A 21,956-nucleotide genomic window follows, 5' to 3' on the forward strand; every position below is an offset into this window, starting at 1 on the left:
ACTGCACTCAGGTGTTCAGGACCAGCAGAAGAAAAAAAAAGCCCTGATTTTTCACTCTTTCTTTCCCACAGAGCCGTCCTCTGCGGGGGTTCAGGCTGTTAAACTGCTGAAATCTCGCTTTCCTTGAGGACTGCGGCGATGAGGGCATGTGGAGAGGGCACAGTCGCTGCAGTGGCTGCCGTTACAGTAAGAGCGAGCTGTCTGTTCTCAGAGGCATGGATGAATTATGAGACTCTATGCAAGAACATAGAAGCAAGACCCTGAGACTGATAGAAACACAAAAGGAGTACAAACGGCGACTTCTGCACGGATGTTACACTAAATACTGCAGAAAATATTGTAAGAGACAGTGCAGGAAAGTCTGAGATGCATTTTAATTTCTTTATTAAAGGACTGTTTGAAAATTATTGGCTTCCTTCTCCCGCCCTCTAGTTCCTCAAGCAGCTATTCTGCTGTCAAACTGATTTTAATTGCTTGACAAATTTTAAATGAAAGGTTTCTGTAGCCTCAGTGTGCTCCGCAGCTGTGATATGAAGGAAAAATAGCCAACACAGAAATAATTTGAATATTCATTGGATTTGGTTGGCAGATGCTCGATATTAAAAGCCTCTGATCGGAATCAAGAGCGAAATCAAACTAATGGGCTGTTTGTACAAACAGGCTCAGACACTGGGACAGAGATGGGCTGCTGCTCATTGTGACTGAAACCTGCTGTTGCAGCTTTTGCACCAGCCGCTGGACTTCTGAGACTCCCAAGTCATTCTGTGGAAAGTTAAATGTACTACGAGGAGTTTTTAACTGGTTACGAAACCATTTCAGTCTAATACTGATGCCTCTATATGAGCAATAAGATTATCTATATTAGCAAAATGATTGGCTATTTCTATCTAGTTATTCTTGATGCATGGCACTGTGTCAGATTGTCCTTGACATCAGATAAAACAACATTTAGATCAGAAGAGCCTGTGTTTTCATTTTCACAGGCAAAGTTACTGTGACTTGTGCAAATCAAAACAATAATTATTGATTCCTGCAGAAACTAAAGAATGTAGCTTCCAGCACAGATAAAGGAGCAGAATGTCCATCAGTCTCAGGTGTCATTGTTGTATGAACTGTTTCAACACAGCGTACCACATTGAAAAGGAAGGAAAGCAAACAGAGCTGGTCTGTACTTCCTAACATGCTGATGGTTGGCTTACCAGATTATCTTAGCATATATGCATGCTAGCATTTACAAATTAGCACAAAACACAAGGGACAGCTGAGGCTGCACGTATGCAGTCATGCAGTACTGGAGAAGCTGAAATTTTGACCTGATGATGATGCTACATGAGAAGTTAAAGGATCAGCAAATTATTCCAATTTATCCCAAGGGAAACATGAATGTCTGCCACAAGGGTTGTAAAGACTTTTAACTCTGCTGAAAACCACAAATGTCAACCTCACTGTGGCCCTCGAGGAAAAATCAGCAAATCACAAAAGTCATCCTCTGGGGAACCATGAATTTTATGTCAGTGCATCCAATATTTGTTGAGATGATTCAGTGTGTATTGACTGAATGTAAAGATGGATGACAGCTCCCCAAACGTGAAGCAAAACATCTGGATTGCCCCCTGGTGGCTGGCAGCAGTACAGGTCATATACCCCTCCACCTTCATGTTAGCAGATGGGACATGGACCAGGATAAAAATTAAAGTTCACATCAAATAGATTTCCTCCAAATTTTGTTTCTGTTGTTTTAGGCAGCCCTTATCACACTCTTATACATACATACCTCGATGGCACAGCTCCAACCCTGATCACGTCACCAGCACAAGATGGCTGCACTCATTTCCGGGATATTTTGGCTTCATTTTTGTACAGTGGGAGGAAGTAGAGACACTTTGTCCATCTTTATACACAGCCAGTGGTCTGCATTAAAGTAGTGGACAACGTTTACCTGAGATCTGTGACTTCACAGCAAGAAATTTTAACAGTTCCCTCACACAGACGCACGGCCCCAGGACTGCCTGTGGACTGCCTGCCCCGGGACAGTACCTGGTAGGCCCGTCCATTAATTCATTCACGCCGAGGGGACTGCTATAATCTGTGCACCAATTTTTCTTCATTTTTGCTCAAACTGACAGGTGCATATGCATATGCACAACCCCAGTGGTTTAACTTCAAACCTTCATGCGTGTCACAGAGGAGGACGGACTGAACACCCATTTTGAGGTTATGTGGTTTCCATATGACAACCTCATGATGGTCGATGATGTATATACATACATATAAATATATTTCCTGGCCCTGGTCTGGCTGCCTGCATGGGAAACCTGTAGGGACGGCTCTCAGCACAAAGCACTCTCTCCATTTGTCAGTCTCTGACAGCCTCTCTCACCAGTGGAGCTGCCTGCACTGCAAAAAATTACAATGTTTACAAGTTACGTGGACTCATATTAAGTAATTTTAAAAAAGAGACACAATGATTAGTCAATTAATTGATTAGTCATTCATCTTATTCTCAGATTTTCAGCTTCTACAGTGAGGGAATTTGCTTTCTCTGTTTTTATTTTCATAAACTGAATATCATTTGAAGATATTAAACAATTAATAAAGAAAATAATCAGCATATTAATCAATAACAAAAACACATTAGTTAAAACAATTATATAATTGAATCAATGCCAATAGGATTAAATAATTCCACTTTTCTGCAGGAGTTTTTGCCTATACATTTTTTTGAGACAAGTGGCAACATGAAGTAGTAATTCATTAATTAGTAAAGAAAAAGGTTGACATGTCACTTAATTAAGGTAATTGATCCTCAAAATACATCAAATTATTTCACCTTACTGGCACATTTTTTTCTTTTTCTGTCTCTTTAACATTTAAACAGACTCTGCACAAGACTGAATGAGGTGGATATTTTTTGCAGTGTGCACAACTCTCAGCTGACCCACACGAGCCTTTACAGTAAATTCCACCAGCAGTCCAGTTAATGTGTCCTGGGCAGGAAAACTGACATGCTCCTCCATCATCATCATCATACAATATGTAATGGCCCTGTTCTATGGGGTCTGTATGTAGTACAACATGGACAGTGGTTTATGTCCAACACTGTCCTGGTGTCCTCTCCTGTAAACCTCAGCGAAGTTACGTGTTTTATTTTCCTCTTTTGGCTTTTTCTCCAGAAGACATGACAGCTATTTATGAGTCATCAATATTTAACCTGAACATTAAACGCTACAGTGCGTCAGATAAGGTTAAGTTTCTGAAGTGATATCGAATCAACAGAGTACAGTAATGTGTTGGAGAGTTGGGCGGGACTTTGGATGATGAAACATCCAGTTAAATAAATAAGACTAGAGATGGCAGTGGAGGCATCTTGACCCAGTGACTGGATCTATTTAAATATATATTCAAAGGTCTATTGTCTAAGATTTACTGTATTCATTGGCAGAAGCTGAATATAATATTGATAGGCATGTTTACATTAGCATATAATCACCTGAAAGTAAGAATCGTTGCGTTTTGGTACCTTAGAACGTGCTGTTTTTACGGGCAGATGCACCATCATGTTTCTGCAGTAGCCCAGAGGAGACAAACCAAACACTGTCTCTACTTATGGCCTTTTACGTTTTGCGTGAGCTTCACAGCCACCATAGTTTCTCCTACAGTCTTGGAAAGGGGACTGAGACAAGGCGTTTGTTCTTTGCAAACTCACCACTAGATGCAATTAAATCCTACGCACCGGTCCATTAAATAAATGAGACTAGGGATGGTAGTGAGGCTTGGACCAGACTGGATCCATTATATTTAAAGGAATAGTTTGGGATTATGGGAATATGTTTTCTTGCTGAGAGTTAGATTGGAAGATCCAGCTAAAGTCAGCCCCCAGTTAGCATAGCGTAGCTTAGCTTGGCACATGGTGGAGGCGTGGTGTCTGGATGTGTCAAACAAACACAAGGCTTTCACCCAGGAGACTGGGGTTTGTGTCCCATGTGAAACCAACAGTCAATGCTGACTTATTTTTAAGACATTACATAAGTTACATCACGTACCCAACCACAGTACAGTATTTTCCTCAACCTACTCAAACAGTTTTGTTTCCTAAACTTATCAAAGTAGTTTTTGCACCTTTAAGTTTGAAAGTATCCCTGGAAGTTGCATATTATCGCTAACGTGACCGCAGAGTCCTGCATGTATAAAAATGGCGCAAGGTGTTCTCAAAAGAAAACGTCAAACTATTCAACAGTCCAACTTTTCCCATCAGCAAGTCTTAACAGAATCAACTTCTAAACACCGTTTCCAGCATTTCAGTGAGCCAGGCTGAACGAATGAGGCTCAGGTTGTGTGTATCTCAGCACGTCCCTTGTGCTTCATGGTGATATATCCCTTTGTGGTTTTGTTGTTTGCCAGGCTCCTTGAGCGCGTCGCGGTGATGTAATTGAAGCGGGAAGGTCACAGCGCCGGGTTTCGTTGATGGTAAGTTTTGAATTTTCTCCCCCAGACAAGCACGCTGACACTGCACACCAAGCAGGAGGAGCATGTAAACTGAGATCCACATCGCCTGATACCACAAGGACAAATATCCAGACTGGGAGCATTGATAACAAATCCTGTGGGCTGGAAAGAAAACGTCCCTATTTACAAGTAATTAAGTGGCAGTAAATAGATCTTAAACTAACTGAACAAAAGCACCATTAGGGTGACATATTTCTGATTTTGTAGCCAGCGCTAATGGGACGGCTCTAGAGATATGAGTCTATCTGTCCACCGCTTTGGTCCAGACTTAAATATCTCAACAGCTACTGCATGGATTGTTCTGAAATTTCGTACAAACATTCTTAGTCCAAAAACAATGAATCTAAGGTTGATGTTTGCGTTTTTGAATCAAGTGTCTCAACATCTATCAGATGGATTACCATGAGGTTTGATAGAGATATTCATGTTTCCTTTGAGATGAACTCTAATAACTCTGGTGAATAGTAAACCTTTAATCTAGCACCATCATCTGGTTAAAAATGTTGGTCATTAACTTTGGTTAATCAGCCTCAGTCTCAGCTGTACTTTGCAAATATTAGCATGCTAACAGACTATGCTAAGATGGCAGTCACTATGAGCATTTTAGCATTCAACATGTAGCAGCGCTGTGCCAAAGTAAAGCCTCACAAAACTGCTAGTGTCTTGTAGATTTGATGCTTCCTAACTGGAAGTGATGCATTCAAATGAGCAAGTGAAAATCAGACTGTTTCAATTTTTCCCAGTGAGAATAATCTAATCTGCTGCTGCTGAACAGAATGTTGCTTGACTGAAAAAACACTTCCTGCAGAAGGTAGGAGAAGGTAGGAATATCCATAAAAAGAACAAGGAATTCCAAGTTGGTAACTCAGGTAAGATCCACCTGGCCTGAGTTTTCTAAAATAAACAGATCTGACATCAAGGCAATGTGGCAGCGCACACAGCGTGACCCTTTGTAGTGGCCATTCCCATTTCCATTCTGTTGATTTGTTCTTGATAGAAGTCTCTGCAAGCTCGTGGTACTCTCCTGCTCCTCCTGTCTCTTTTGAAGTGTGCTTATCAGCTGCTGTAGATGCTTGTGAAGTTCATAGACCTCCCACACGGTAATCAGTTTGATGCAGGTGTCCACGCATTTAGATTTGAAGTCGACAATACAGAGTGTGAACTATCAACTCTTGACTTGCAGTGGATTGCAGCATTAGTCCACAGCACAGGACCTCCTTCCTGTACTTACTGTCTTGCCGCCGCCCCTGACATATTTCACCAGTAAGTGGAGTGATGTATTTTGGTTCCCTTGGATTTTTCTCTGTGGGAAAAGAAACCGAATCAAAGGGGAAAACGCTTCAAGTTTGCAAACTGAACTGATTCAGACGACAGCAAACAACCTAGTGGTGTGAAAACGTCTCGTTTCTTTTTATGGACAGGTGAATGAACAGATGGAGTGATCAGTTTATGGATTGATTTTTTTCTTTATGGAGGGATGGTGCACACACAGACATACTGATGCTTGTTTATAGTCGATACACTCTGTCATGCTTTATTTCTAGAACGCAGCGTGATGGTAGGCACTCCGCTATGTGATGTGTGTCTGCGTCAATGGAAATTAGATAAACTGATAAAGAGATCAGTGGGTAATTCATGACGAACTCATTCCTTCTGATCCTACGACCACCATCTCCACTCGCTCGTATCATCTTTTCCGTATCGCTACAGTGATGTAGGGCTGTCAGTGGCCCTAAGTAAAGAGGTACATTTAACTGGCCTGAGTTTCACAGAGACCATTTGTGGACTTCCACAAGGACGAGGAAATTATGGACGTGCCCTTAATTATTAAACAAGTGTGTCAGCAGCCCGGCCTGATGGAGGTAATGCAAAGAGGAAGTGGGCCAGAGAGAGGGCCTCGGGGATCAGGGGGATAAGAGAGGCTGGTGGGCTCGCTGGACCTGGGGGTGGGGTGGTGTTAGGCCCAAGGGCTTTGGCTCAAGCATGGGAGATCCAATAATGCTGTCAAAGCTATTTTGCACATTGTTAACATTCAGAATCTGCTGTAGACGAGGCTGTTAGAGGTGGACCACTGTGCACAGGCATCTCAGTGATTTGGTTTAACGCAGCGATAAAGCCAACACCAGAGGACACTTGTGATTTGATACACAGTAATCATATGATACTGTGCATGCACAGCTGATTGGGCCACAATGAAAAGGCCCTTGAGAAACTTTTTGCATGACGTCAACAGGAATGGCATGGCATTTTTGTACAAGGGATATGAGGGGGATGAGTGTCTGTCTTCAAAGAAATCGATCAGGGAATATCAAGTGAGCCAGAGGCCTGACTCAGGCAAATCAGCCATCCTTTGTGAGTGTGTGTGTGTGTGTGTGTGTGGGAAACCTAATGAAAGACAGAGGCATTGAGGGGATGAGCACATGCAGCCACAGTACATTTGTACACAGGCTGTAAGCACTCATACCTTCATAAGATAAGCTGATGGAAAACTTTTCATTCAAGGCGACGCGTCCGGGCCGTCGTAAGACAGAGCATAGAGTGAGGATGAGGAGGGGGGGGGGTCGTTAAGCTCAATGGAGACCTGCTGCACTGCTGCCCGACAGCACCTCAATTAGTCCAACACGCTGATCAGGGATTACCAGGACAGTGGCTTAAACCACAGTTTCAATTACATGCTTCTCATCTGCGTGTGGAGGCTGACACCTGGGTGACATGTTGACCTGAAACGTCCAGCAGTAAGCAGCAGTCAGAATCAAGGATTAAGTTGAGAAAACTCTTAATTTTTTTTGTTTTAAATCAAACTCAATCTTTAAAGTTTTGAAATCAACTAAAAATGAAAAGTTAGATAGTATTGAGAAGAATGGAAATTCAATTTGTTGGAATTTGTTGTCTGTAAGAAAATATAGGATAGTACTAACTGTACCCTTTAAACCTCTCTGACTCAAGCTGTCAAACGTTCAAATAAATTTTACTGGAGATCCTACAGTTTCAAGAGATACCAAATATACCCGGTTTGGTAAAATGTGTCTAAAACAGAAGGGGAAACAGAATCACAGCTTTCCATAGATAATTATGATTTATACCAAAACTGGATGTCAGAGTTGCAGCAATCTGTTTTTGTTGGGATTCTTTTGAGTGTTCTTTTGGTTTTTTTTTGGCCACTCAGGGTCAATGACACTGACATATAACTTCTAAAGGGCCATCTACACCACAGATGATAGCCGTAACAATAACTACAAATATAGCCTTATTTTATTATTATTTAAAAAAAAAAAAAACATACTAACCCAAGTAGCAAAGTCTACTTACTCCTCTCGTATTTGAAGAATTTCTTGAGGTCATAACCTTCTGGTTGTCTTTGTTTCTCTGTGCAACGTGCAGCAGTAACAGGTCACAGCTGGGACCGACACAGCTGGAGCGTTCAGCATGTGTTTGGTGCCACCGTTTACCAGATGTGGGGAAAAAAAGTCTCACATGCAAAAGAGCTTGCAAAGTTTAACAGGTTATATGAAGCTGAATCAGTTTCCTGAATGTCTTTTACATTAATAATATGTCTTCTCAATAAAACAAATGCATAATTGATTAAATGTAAGTCTAAAACACCTTAAACTTAAACAAAATTTTAACAGTCAAGATACATTTACATGACATTGCCTTTCTTTGTGGCTTTACATTAAGTTGAATGTTGTGGTGGTCACGTTGTTCAATTTTGAGCTGCAGACATTCTCTTCTTACTCACCAACAACATGAATCCAGATTTTATTTTTGACTAGTCCCGTTCACGATAGCTGCGTCATGCGTTGGCCTCTGCTGGTCTGCTGTGTCCAAATGGTTGCCAGGTTTGTGTGTACTGCACTAGAAATGACCAAATCACGTTTCAGAGACAACTAACTTTTTAATATCTAGACAAATCAAGTCATGAATACCAAGGCAAAGTCGAGTCTTCAGTCATTAATCAGTGTGGATGTTCATGTAGCTCTGTTTTGGTCTCCACTCACTCCTGCAGGGAAATATCAGCTGCAAAAATGGTTTACTATTTTCTCCAGCTAGTTGCTAACTGTATTATTGTTTGGTGCTGGACAAGTAGCGTACAGGGAGTTTATATCAGAACCTTTTTTATGCAAAACAGCTGTCAGCTGCTGTTTCTGGTTGTGACCTCATGAGAGCAGGGAGGATGAATCAAAACAGTAAAGTCTAGACCAAAACAATGAGGTGAAAGATGTTAAACCAATTCTTAAAGGATCAGTGCATCGGTTTTAGTAGCATCTAGTGGTGATTTTTCACATTGAAAACACTTTGACAATCCCTCCCCTTCTAAATGTGTGTGTCGTATCTAGGGCGAGTGTTTGGTCTGTCTGTTCTGGACTATTGTAGGCGGTTTCCATGGAAGAGAACCTGCATCCTCTGTAGAGATAAACAGCTCGTTCTATGGCAACTAAAAAGCAATGATTCTCATTTTCAGGTGATTATACACTAATGAAAACATACTTATGAATATCACATTTCATTTCTGCCATATTCTGCCAATAGATCCCCATAAATCTTACACACTGGACCTTTAAAGCGGCGAGGAGCTGCAGAGTCAAGTGATAATTCTCTGTCGGTTCGTTTCTGCAAGCAACATCTTTCACATTACACACACAGTCATTTATTCCATTGCTAATAAAATATTGATTAGTGCAGCTTTAAAAAATACACGCTCACTACAAATGGTCACGGAGGACGAGGAAAAGTACACACAAGCACGCAGACTGTTGGATCTTTAAATCCCTCTGTGTTTGTGTGTGTGTGTGTAGGTAAAGATAACTGAGAGAGAAAAACCAACAAAAGCAGGTGTGATATCCTCATGACTGTATGACTGAGCTCCTCTTCTGTGCTATTACAGTCCAGTGGAGCTTCACAGCACTCAGGAGAAGAGGGAGAAACAGGGAGAGAGACACAGACAGACAGACAGACAGACAGAGAGAGAGAGAGAGTGTGTGTGTGTGTGTGTGTGTGTGTGTGTGTGTGGAAGAAGAGTGGGCCCGGCGCCAGCTCACCCCACCCTTACTGCTGCTGCCTGCAGAGTGAGGAGTGCTGCATTTCCTGAGGGCAATGCAGAGGACAAGGAAGAGGAGGTTCACTTCTGTTAAGGTCACCATACAGCCAACACAGAGCAGGGCTGCAGACACAGAGAGCCTGCGGCGGACAGAGACACCGAGAGGGACGCAGAGAGACACAGATGGACACAGATTGAGAGAAGGAGAGACACAGATGAGCTGCAGCATTCAGCGTGATGCCTCTGCTGTCCAATGTTCTCTCCACAAATATGCAGCTTCACGCCATCAGAGGACAGAAGTGGGAATGAATCATCTTCACACCCCGAAAAGCTGCACCCACGTCTTTCAGTCTCATCGCTTGATTGTCCTTTGACTGTTCTATGATTGGACGTGTTTGTTTGTTCGCTGTTTTAGGGTTACTGCCCCCGACAGCTGCGCATATTTCATATAAGAAGACCTCTTCATCATGAGGTTTTATCAGAATCACACTCTGAGAAACAAGCTGTTTTCCAGTATGATTCAGAAGGTTATATACAAAGTAAATGGATGGCAAAAACTAAACTTAACTAAGTATCAAAAATCCAGAGAGAGAGAGAAAACTTTTAACATTATCCTGCAGCTACATTGAGTTATATTTTTTTTTATTATTTTTAAGCACAAATACCAAACATTCCCCATTCCCTGTGATTATTGATCACACAAAACAAGCAGGTTAAAGAGGTCACCTTGGCCATTTTTCACTAGTTTCCCTGCTCCTCTAATGTGAGGATTTGCTGTTTCTCTTTGTCTTATATGATAGTACACTGAATATATTTCAATTTTTGACTGTTGGACAGATGTAACAAGCGGTCTGAAGATGTCACCCTGATAAATTAGGAAATTTTATAGTTTGATATTAAATATAGCACATTATTACAATAAAAGTGTCTTGAGACCAGTGTATGACAATATCTACTTAGTCATTAGTCATTTTAATTGTTTTATTTTAGTTTTTAAAGGACATGCCACCAACTTCTGCGTTGTTTTTGTTTTGCTGTTGTACATAATTTAAGCAAAAGTTAATTCATGTCAATTCGTATTCGCATGCTTATAAGTCATGGCTGTCTACTTTTATTATATTTAATTAAAGAAGGAAGGCAGAAGCACTTTAAGTTAAAAGGAAAAACAAATTTTACATGAACAAAAAACACTGTACACATCATATTTATTATTTTATTTTAAAAAGTCCTTTTCCTTGTTTTTTAAACTTGCGATGAATATATGGTGGACTTTCTTTTTGCAGTTGTGACAGAGCAGCCCCACATATCGCCCACCATAACTGCACCTTGAGTTTTTTGTATTGTTGCATCCCTAATTTTTAATTAAACTAATTGAGTTGTTCTTTATTTAAGACATAAATAAAGACATAACAAAACTAGTATGTTCTTTATTAGACAGTATTTGACTATTATCAGACTTAATTAGAGGGTAATTAGGGAAACATTTCAACAGAACTGTAACTTAGACTGTAAACAAACACAATGCTGCAATGAGAAACTGCTTAGAATTTCATATTAAATTATACTCAACACTTTAGTTGACCGTTCTGTTGTAATGATTCCGTAATTACCCTTTAATAAAGTATAATAAGGGTCTAATACTATCTGATAAAGAACATATTATTTCTAGTTTATATCTAATCTAATACAAGTACAGCCTGTTACATCTTATTAGTGTCCTGTAAAATTAAGTGCTATCAATAAATGTTGTTTGCAGCGCCGATATCTTCAGGATTTCACACTTGGCACGCATGCACAGCACGTCAGAGTCCCACTCGGATGTTTTTAAGCACGCGTCCATGTGAGCACAGGAGGAAGCAGAGAGACGAGGGGAGCTCTTCAGGCCCCGGAGGTGTGTAACAACTCGCAGGGAATGACAGAGGTAAGCGGGACTCTCCTGGGACAGGAGGATTAGTGTGGAACCATTACCTTACAGCCGTGAATCACTGCTAATGGCCTCAGTGAGAGGGTACTGTAGTACAGAGCTAGGACACATTTAGATTGAGACCTCGAGCTCTGTAACAACGCACACTGCAGCATATTTCTGCTGTTAGCGCAATGCAGAAAGAGCTGTGACAACTTAGTGTACAAGATGGTTTTATGTGGCTTTTTGTGCAGGTCCAGAGTGCAGAGATACTCCCCCACCCCCGAGTCGAAATGAGCATACCGTACACCAGCAGATCCTTAAAAATTTATTGAAGTTAATGTAAGGTGAAATCATAAGTGATATAAGAAAAGGAAAAACAAATAACCCTTGCATAGATCACAGACCATGCCTTTGTCATCATCTGACAAACTGAACACATTGTAGCATAATCCTTGGTAAACACAACGTGACAATGACGGCTGGATTAGATAAACACAATCAGAGTTTGGTTTGCTTGTGGATGAAAAAGAAGAGCAGAAGAAGAGTTCAACAGTCCTTTTTGCGCTTTTGCTCCAGAACTTCCCTACCAGCGATTAAATGTGCATTCTTGACAGAAAAAGACAAACTCATAGCCATCACACTTCTAACACAAACAAGATCTTCTCATCGATAATCACCTTTGGTGAGTGAGGTACACAACATCCCAACATTTGATCCCGGTCAGTGCCTCCTCAGCAGGCAGAAAGCAGTCCAACATCAAGACCTTTAGCAAACACAAATGCCTTGAAGGGATAGTTCAGATCATTTGAGGTGGGGTTGTATGAGGTACTTATCGATATTCAGTGTACCTACAGTAGATGGTGGGCAGCACACCCCCAGTGCGCAGGAGTACTAGCACGAGAACTGAGCACAGCTGTGGACAGGGTTAGCAGCAAAAACTTTTAGTCACTTAAAAAAGATCCGCCTTTTAAAATTCTATATCAGTTGAAGTGCACGCTATATTTAGAATATTTTCACTGCTTTACTTTGCTGCAGACAGGCTTTTCTTACCAGAAACGGCTGTTCAACGAGCCAAATATCGCTCCGTCCCAACCAACCAGACTCCACAGGCGAAATCACTTATTTAACCGCACAGCACATAGGAGTTGCTGGACCACCGCTGCCTCAACTGGTTAGTTTGTTTGAGTTGCTCTGTGAACTTCGGTGAATGCAAAGTATATTTAAAACACAAAATAACAAACAAACTATTAGACAAAGGCAGCAGTAGACCAGTAGCTGCTGTGTTCTGTGATGTAAAATCACTGATTTTGTCTATGCAATTTGGTTGGTTTGAACAGAGCCATGTCAGGCTCATATAACAGCTATTTCTCATCAGAAAAGACTGTCTGACAGCAAAGTAAAGCAGTGAAAATATTATAAATATGCCGCACACTTAAACTGATTTTGATTCTTTTAGGTAGACCTTTTTTTTACGTGGCTAAAATACGTTTGCTGCTGACCCTGTTCACAGCATTATTTCACTTAACTTCCATGCTGATACTTTCTGCTTCTCCAATCTGGGGGTGTGTCGACCGCATCTACTGTAGGTAATACACTGACTATCAATAAGTACCTCATACAACCCCACATCAAATAATCAGAACTGTCCCTTTAAAACCAATGTAGTACAGAGGAGGAGGGTGTGTGGCACAGGCCCTGCTTAGACATGACGGGCATGTTTCCCACAACACAGTATCACTACAGTCTAGACTGAGATAAGAGCGGGCAAAATGTCACTTGAAAGAGCGTTTCAGTCTTAGAATAGAGATAAAGTTTGAGAAACTAGCCCTTAAATGTCCTTGCTCACATTCAAAGCCTAGCAAATCACACATAGACACGCTGAGAACGGCTCGGATACCCAGCGCCGTCTGAGTGATGAGGTCAGCGCTAAGGTGCTTTTAAGAAATCCAGCAGAGGACACAACTTCTGAACAGGGCCTTACAGGAAGCCTTGGTGCAGATGAAAGCAAGGGTTTCTTTTTTTTTTTTCTTAATGATGCAACTGTATTATAGTTGATCCACAGTTTGAAAGGCAAAACTCATGCAGTCTTCCATCGACCATGCAGTTTTTTGCGATTAGTAGGTTTCTGTAGAGATACATTATAGCAGTAGGTTCAGCAGTGGAGATTGGAACAATGTGAACATGGTGTTTGAATGAATCCTGTTTTTTTTTCATATGTTTTTTTAATAATAGTACACTTCTTGTCCATATCATTTAGTGTATAGCAATTGATCATAATACAGTAGTTTCATTATCATGGCTTGCCAGAGGAACATATTGTCTTTGATATTCCAGTATATGGCATGTTCTTCCTATTATCAGTCATGTTACAGTGCCACCAAAAAACAAAAGGAAAATAAAAACACACATTAATTGTTTCTCATAAGTAATTGCAGTATATAGTGGTTACTTTTCTCTATCTTATTGTAGCTAAATTGCATTTTGTTCTCATGACATTTCGTGTTTTTTATTATAGTTTAATTCGGTTAATGTCGTCATTTTTTTTTTTTTTTAGATCTTCTCACTCGTGTTTGTTTGCAGAAGCATAACATCTAACAGTAAGCTAAACAAATGAATATGTAAAACATTTTTAGGCACCTTCTCTGACTTTCTCTCACGTAGCTGATCAGTCCGGTGAACTGATGATAGATCCTCTCTAAGTGCATTATGGGCCGTCCCTTTGGGACTGTGTTAAAGGTTCGACTGAACCCTTCAGCAGCTTCTCTTCCTGACTGCAAAACAACTCCAGTCCGACCTGGGTGGTTAATGGGGGGGGACTGCCACTATTACAAAAGCCTATATTTGGATTTTTCATGGGTTACTGTCTCGATAAAACGTCAGCCTCAACATTCGACCCCACTGACCTTACAAAATCACAGAACAGAGGGTACGAGGTTGGTACATAAACAGCCCTGTTGTGAGTTATCTGTCAAGTGATTGCAGCTTCTCTGACATTCAAAATAGATTTTGTTTTACTATTTTTTACAAAAAGCATCTAAGAAACAGGCGATCTGTTATTCTATTGCTGTTAAGAATGCATGTTTCTGTTGGGTAATTGAATGCATAGCACCATCCATACATGCCCTCACAGCACTGCTAATGTGAGGGGTATCATTTTTATTTTCACCTCACTTTCAGCTGTTTCCTGCAGGACACGTTGCACACATCACTACTTTCAAGCATGATTTCCTGATAGCTGCATTTATGAGACTACTATAATTTCCTAATATCATTCTATATATAGTAATATAATGTATGGTACTGGGTATTATTGGTGTCCTTCTGTACGAGAAACCCTATACAAATTGAAGATCCCTGACACAAATGTGTATCTTTTTTTTTTTTTTTGCTCTCGTGATGAGTTGCTGACATCGAGCAAGGCTCTTTAAATTTCACCTCGCCTGAGGCAGACACTCTTCAGCAGTACAGTACGAAGATCAGTTCCAAATAAAATGACAAACGGTGCCCTAAACTAACCAACCAGCCACCAATAACAGAACGGGAACAAGAATTATCGAATGGAAAAAGTCTTTAACGAAGGCTTACTTCAGCTGATGCTTCAGATAATAAATGTGTGATGTAACAAGACAACAATGGTAGTCCTGTACTAGCACCACAAAGGATAGCCATTGCACCAACAGAAACAACTATGACATTCAAGTAGCACTGCAGTGGAGGACCTTGACAGGAGAGTGCTAAATAAAAAAGAAAAGAGCGTACAGTACAGTACAAAATCTCACTATCATTTGGGTGAATTCATCTCAATACTGAGTGATGTACAGTAGCTGGAGATATTCAAGTACAATTTGTCCAAATCTATCTGCAGTTAGCCTGTCTGGAACAATATGCTGAGAAACAATGCACTACACATGAGCAAGCACAGTGACAAAGAAACAAAAAAAGGTTCAAGCAACAGAACAACATGATTGTGCAAAAAGACGGGCTGCACTTCGCTGTGCGTCATAATGCCCACGGATTGCATTGCAGGATGACAGATTCAAAAACTATAACAAACGTCTCCACCGTCTTATACACACATTCAGGTGTGTTTCTGTGACACAACAGTAACTTTACATACCATTGTTTCAAAGAAACTAACATATAAAACAGTCAATCTCATCCTGTTAGGAGAGTCAAGCATCTCCACAAACTCTCTAGAAAAAAATTCATGTTCTGATTGTGCGTAGCTTTAAGTGAAAAAGAAAAACAAGGAGGAGCGGGATTGTGGTACACTACTTGCCCTAAGTGCTTGTGTAAAGGCTATGCTTTGGGACTCTCACATTCAATGTTGCATGACTGCAGTTTACACTTAAGGTTCCATTTTGCATTATGGTATAGGAAGCCCTGCATTGAAGCTTGCAGCTCTGCAGCAAGTTTGCAATGACCTCACTGAGGTAGAGACCCTGAAAGGATGCATGGTGCATGAACAAAAAACAACAGACATAAATAAAATATGTTTAAAAAACCTATGGATATTCCCTTTTGAGTTGGATTGGTAAACATGCAGAGTACAATACATCGCTGCTGCTTAAGGGCATAATTAAGTGCGTGACAGCATGAAAACTGGGTTGTGCATAACAGCCATGGATCTTTTTTTTTTTTTTTTCTTTTTTTTGACCACAATCACCTGCTGTTTCAACCTTGTTCATCTGGCATCATTAACATCATAACCAGCAGTCTATCAACACGAGAACAGACGGTAAACCAGCTCTGCTCGACCTCACAAATCCAGTTGTACACAGAGGCACTTTCACTGGTCCTGTTGGTGAAAGGGATAAAGGCACTAGCAACTAATGTCAGAATAATTCTCTGGAATATGAAGTGAAATTTGGTATTGATCCTTTTTTAGTGGATTCCAAACCAATGTGTACTAAAAATTTGACATGGAAATGGAAGCATGACTAATGATATGTTAACATTTCTTGTTCAAAGAAGGTCCATGCACTGCACTATTGACGTAATACTGTAATTGGTGCTTATTATGCTTATATGCACTTTTGATATTAATATTTATTCAGTTTCTTTGACTACTTTTAAATTAGAAACTCTGCATCCTCAAGGTGGGTTTGGATATATTTGATCGCAATTCAGAAACATCCAGAATTTGATTTCCTTTAGTTTCCCTGACAATAGGGCACTGCAGAGTGCCTGAATTGCAACAAGCTGTATACTCATGTCATGCATTAAATATACCAGGATACAAAAGTACCTTAGTCGATAGACCATAATGCAGGTTACTTTTTTCATGCTATGATCTCATTTATGTACTGTTCCCTTAAGGTTTAACATTCAATTTCTATACTTCTAAATGATTAGCATTTCAAATTAAAAACTCATCCAGTGCACTCAGTATGAAAACAGATGAGAAGGGGGTGGATGGAGGCAGGTATCCAAAAAGAACATCCTTTCCATTGTGTGCGATATGTCTCATGCATGCCGATATCAAAATGGAAAGTCTCTAATCATGCTCGTGTGAAGCTCACGTTATCATTGTGCTGTGTTGCATCTAAAGGGCATGGCATTGAATCACTTGGTGATATCACAATTACAGCATCTGCTGGAAAACAGCAGCATTGCGGATGTCCGTGAAGCGTGGAGATCACCATCTGTTTACATCCAAACAAGAGAGATCAGTCTTCCTCCTATAAGGTGCTTTGCTGAACAGTAGATCCTTTTGTAGGGAGGAGGGAGGAGAGAGGAGGAGCGGAGGAGCAGGGAGTGGGGGGTCACCTAACTTCTTGGCGCTTACCACTTGGCTGCAGATGCTTGCATGTCTCTGCAGACTTTTCTGGTGCATTGTGCAACTTGCTGAAATGTTATCTGTACTCCATGCATAAGATTTTAATTACCACGCCGTCATCTGATAAGACAGTGTGTGCTCTGCATCCACCAGGGAGCCATGTATATGCGTAATAATCGATGTTTTCTTTTTATATATTTGTAGGATCAGAAGAATTAATTATTCTATCTACCTGTCGTATACTCTAAGAGCTTTGTTTTTTCTGTTTCCTTTCTATATAGCTGAGCATAGTTGTAGGCCTAATGCCATAGAGTGCTTTGGGGAGGTAAATGAAGCATTCCTTACTGATGGTCTACTCCACATGTGACAGTCCCATAGAGATCCCAAAGTTCCTAACTAGTATCTAAACATCTGTAAGCAGCTTGCTTTTATTTACACAGTTTTGGTTGGCTATAGTGCAATTGCCAGTTCTGAGGTTTGCCTCCCTAAAGTTGTCGATGCTATTGTTTATGTCTCCATCAATCTCCATGTACTCTGACTTGCTGACGGTGGATGAACTACGGCGGCTGGAGTTGGTTTCGGAGGGGATGTTGGGGTTGCTGACGTTGAGCAGCTGGGCCTGCTCTTCTCCCTCGGTCTCCCTGTGGTAGAAGTAGTTGAAGTTGGACACAATGACAGGCACTGGCAGCGCAATTGTCAACACTCCGGCGATGGCGCACAGAGATCCTACAATCTTGCCTCCTATAGTGACCGGGACCATGTCCCCATAGCCCACAGTTGTCATGGACACAACGGCCCACCAAAATGCATCCGGGATGCTGCCAAAGTAGGATCCTTGCTCCTCTGCCTCGGCAAAGTAGACAGCGCTGGAGAACAAGATGACTCCAATGAACAGAAAGAAGATCAGCAATCCGAGCTCTCGCATGCTGGCCTTGAGGGTCTGCCCCAAGATCTGCAGTCCTTTGGAGTGTCGTGACAGCTTGAAAATCCGAAACACCCTGACCAGACGGATCACCCTGAGGATGGCCAGAGATGTTGCCTGCTCCCCGACTCCCTCATTCTCTGGGTCTTCAGCCAGCTCGGTGCCGAGGGTGATGAAGTAGGGGATGATAGCCACGATGTCGATCATGTTCATCATGTTCTTGAAGAAGGCCGGTTTGCTTGGACACGCCAGAAAGCGTACTATCAACTCAAAGGAGAACCAGATTATACAGAGTGTCTCAATGACGAAGAAGGGGTCAGTGAGGATATTTGGCTTGTAATACATAGTAGTGTTCCCAACTGTCACCATTCGACCTGCGGGGTCCTCTTTCAGCTGTGGTAAAGTCTCTAAACAAAATATGACTATTGAAATCAGAATTACCATCACAGACACGATAGCAATCCCTCTTGCGGTGCCTGAGCTCTCTGGGTGCTCGAAGAGGAGCCAGATCTGACGCTGGAACTCCTTCTCAGGTAGAGGACGCTCTTCCTCCCTGATGAAACCCTCGTCCTCACGAAACTTCTCCATGGCGTCCACTCCCAGCTCGTAAAATTTGATTTCTTCCGAGAACATATCCAAAGGGACATTCACTGGTCTTCTCAGCCGACCCCCTGACTGGTAGTAATAGAGGATGGCGTCAAAGCTGGGGCGGTTTCTGTCAAAGAAGTACTCATTTCTCAGGGGATCAAAGTACCGCATCCTCTTTTTGGGGTTGCCCAGCAACGTTTCTGGAAACTGGGAGAGAGTTTTCAACTGCGTCTCAAACCGGAGACCGGCTATGTTGATGACCACCCTCTCGCAGCATTCGTGGTCATTGTGGTCCGGGGGGTAGGTGTCCTGAGGGTGGCCAGGGACAGCCGAGGTCTCGTCCATGTTATCTCCTGCTACCACGGTCATTTTGGGAGGAGGAGGAGGATGAGGAGGTAGAGGAGGAGTTATGTTGGATGTCGGTTAGTCTGACTGAGCAGGCATTCAGGTTCAGGGGAAATTTTCCACTCCTCAGCTGCTTCCCACACCCCTTAAATTGTTGGAGACGTCCCCAGATACAAGGGGGGCTGGTTGGCTGCTGCTCTGCCTCAGTGCGGCTCCACTGCGGTTCTCGCTGACTTGACCATTGCTGCTGCTCTCCGGTGCATCTGCTGCTGTTGTTACTGCTGCCTCTGTCACCCAGAGAGAGGAGGAGAGAGGGAGAGAGGAGGAGGAGGAGGAGGAAATAATGGGATCAAACAGCCAAGATATTTGCTGGCTCAGCATTTTCTGCAGTTTATTTATTTATTTACTTCTCTTAGCCTGCAATTAGTGCAGTTATCCAGTTGTAAAGGTATAAAATATTAAGTTAATGAGGATATAGGCATTTACAACCTCTCTGTAGTACTCCTTAATGAGTACATGATGATCTTCTTGGACTAGATGGTATTTATTTTTGTAATGTTTCTATGTTACTCTCATATTTATCTGTGCAGATGTTTACTTTAGTTTAACATAGAGCACAAACGCTGTGGTTCTGTCTTAAAAATGCATGGCAGTGATCCATCCTACGCCACTCAAACCAGCCTGAATTATGATGTGACGCATAACATTTCATACTCATATTAACACCAACTGATATTTCTACATGCACACAGCCTACAGGCCTACAAAAAGATGCAAAAAGCATCCGCGAAATAGAAAAACAAGTTGTCTGTTTATCTTGACATCAACAGCAGCTGTCGATAAATGACAATCGAGGCAGTATCTGTTGTATAAGTCAGCAGTTTCGGGGCTTACCGTGGGTTGATCTTGAAAGGTCTTGAATGCGTCTTATCCTCGAGTAAAATCATCCAACGGCGGAGCACCAGTGGGTGTCATGTGGCAACTTTACATTGCACCTACCAGGAAAAAAAGAGCCAAGAGCCTGACTGTGCTCATCGCCATCCCATCTGTGTCTAAACGCCTTCAGGCGGTGAAGTAGGATGGGGTAAAATGAGATGAAAATCAGGTGAGTCTAATGAGAAAAAAGAAGCCTGAGATGGAAGAGCTGTAGCGTCGGTACGCACGGTGGCGTGAGCAGCTTTACAGTGTACCGCAGGAGAAAATCCTGCGCTGCAATTCAGGGGGGGAGATACAGTAAGGGGCAATAAGCGAGGAGCCCTTGGCATTTCCAGACATCACTGCATCATCAGCAGGAATCTGCCGCTTTCAGCGAGTAGACAAGATGACGGGCTGAGTGCTTCAGCGCGGTGAGGAGAGGAGAAGAAAACCATCAAAAAATGGAGAGATGAGAGAGAAGTGCGGCAGCGGCGAGCTCCAAATGTTTTCTCCACAATGTCAAACAAGTTTTGCTGTGCATTTTTACATTGCAAGTGCAGGGGAGGTGAGGGAACGGAGAGGAGGGGAGAGGAGCGAGGAGAGAGGAGGGAGGAGGAGTTGGAGGGTTTCGACGCAATGCAGACCGGCTCTACTAAAGCAGCACGCCGCCAGAAGTTCTCCATACACCACAAAAACAAGAGCGCTTGTGTGCCAGCACTGGCGCAATCACACTGCAAAGAAGGACAGTTGGTAACAAAACCTCCAAATCCCCAACTGTGTGTGACATTTGGGATGAGATATATTTTAGAAAGCTAGCCTGTCATCAATAGAAGAGAGATGAAATCACCTTTTCGTTCTGTCACTTAAGGATTGCACGAGCTTTAGGTGGATGTGCGAAGGGTTGTCACGCTTCACATCTGAGTCGACGTGAGACCAGATGTGATTTTGTAGTTTTCATTTTAGTGAGAAATAAGAAAGATGAAATCGTCAACAGTGTGTTTGTAGCCCTCATATCTATGAAACATGGATGACATCAGGAGGAGCTTGCATCCAGGATCTCACTCCCACATCTGACACTATATGACACCAACTTACAGCACTTCATGATAAGGGTACAATAATTATCATGGATTCACACATGACCTCATGCATGAAAAATCATTAATTCGTTAATGCAGTGTTTCATGAAGGATCAGGAATGTACAAAATTAACAGTATCTCATGCATGGCTTCATTCAATAACAATACGTTAATTAATGCAACAATTAAGGTTTTTCAATCATCATGATGTCTGAGATATTTATGGTGTTTATGTCTTCTTCATAAGTAAGTCTGCAGTTAAAGATACAGGATGAAAAACTGACCAGTCACACCACTGCTCTGGTATTCTGCTGTATATACATTATGTATACTCAACAAAATATAACACGCTTTGACTTCTTCTGTGCAAACAAAAGGTTTATTTCTCTCAATTTTTGTTCACAAATGTGTTAAAATCTGTGTTGGTGAGCACTTCTCCTATGCCAAGATAATCCATCCACCTGACAGGTGCGGCACACGGAGATGCTGATTAAACAGCAGGGTTATTGCACAGGTGTGCTTTGGACAGGTCACAGGAAAAGGTCACTCTGAAATGTGCTCTTTGATCTTGAAAAAAAACATTTATTGGACATTGAACTATGGCTATTTAACATAAGGGTAAAGATACCAAACGTCTTTCCCAGGAGGGTAAAGACATGACACACCCTTGTCTCCCTCTGACTGGTTAGTACTTGTTTTCGTTGTTGGTTGGGTTGGTGAGGTTTAGGCATGAGGAGTGACTGGTTAGTGTTTGGGTGAGAATATCAAGGTAAGCTAATAAGAGCCAGAGTAGAGCAGGTCACAATGTTGTCCTCCTGGGGAGAGGATTTAGTATATGTAGCCCTGTGATAAATAGCCATAGTTCAGTGACAAATAA

At 41.8% G+C, this 21,956-nt stretch overlaps 1 protein-coding gene across 1 annotated transcript; it reads right to left on the reverse strand.

Moving 5' to 3' along the window:
• Positions 1-14,007: 14,007 nt before the first annotated feature.
• On the reverse strand, positions 14,008-20,511 carry LOC146316862 (potassium voltage-gated channel subfamily A member 1-like). The gene is made up of 2 exons (XM_084735128.1): positions 19,979-20,511; positions 14,008-19,371 (listed from the first exon to the last, which is right to left on the reverse strand). The coding sequence occupies exon 2, from the start codon at positions 19,106-19,108 to the stop codon at positions 17,633-17,635; it is 1,476 nt and encodes a 491-aa protein (XP_084591254.1). The 5' UTR covers positions 19,109-19,371; positions 19,979-20,511; the 3' UTR covers positions 14,008-17,632.
• Positions 20,512-21,956: the final 1,445 nt, after the last annotated feature.

The sequence above is a fragment of the Lutjanus erythropterus genome, chromosome 13 (genome assembly GCF_056507025.1).
Source record: "Lutjanus erythropterus isolate fLutEry1 chromosome 13, fLutEry1.hap2, whole genome shotgun sequence".
In the NCBI taxonomy this organism is placed as follows: Eukaryota; Metazoa; Chordata; class Actinopteri; order Lutjaniformes; family Lutjanidae; genus Lutjanus; species Lutjanus erythropterus.

Bases quoted from the DNA above. Each gene is read 5' to 3' on its own strand.
- LOC146316862 (XM_084735128.1), bottom strand. From the start codon at position 19,108: ATGACCGTGGTAGCAGGAGATAACATGGACGAGACCTCGGCTGTCCCT.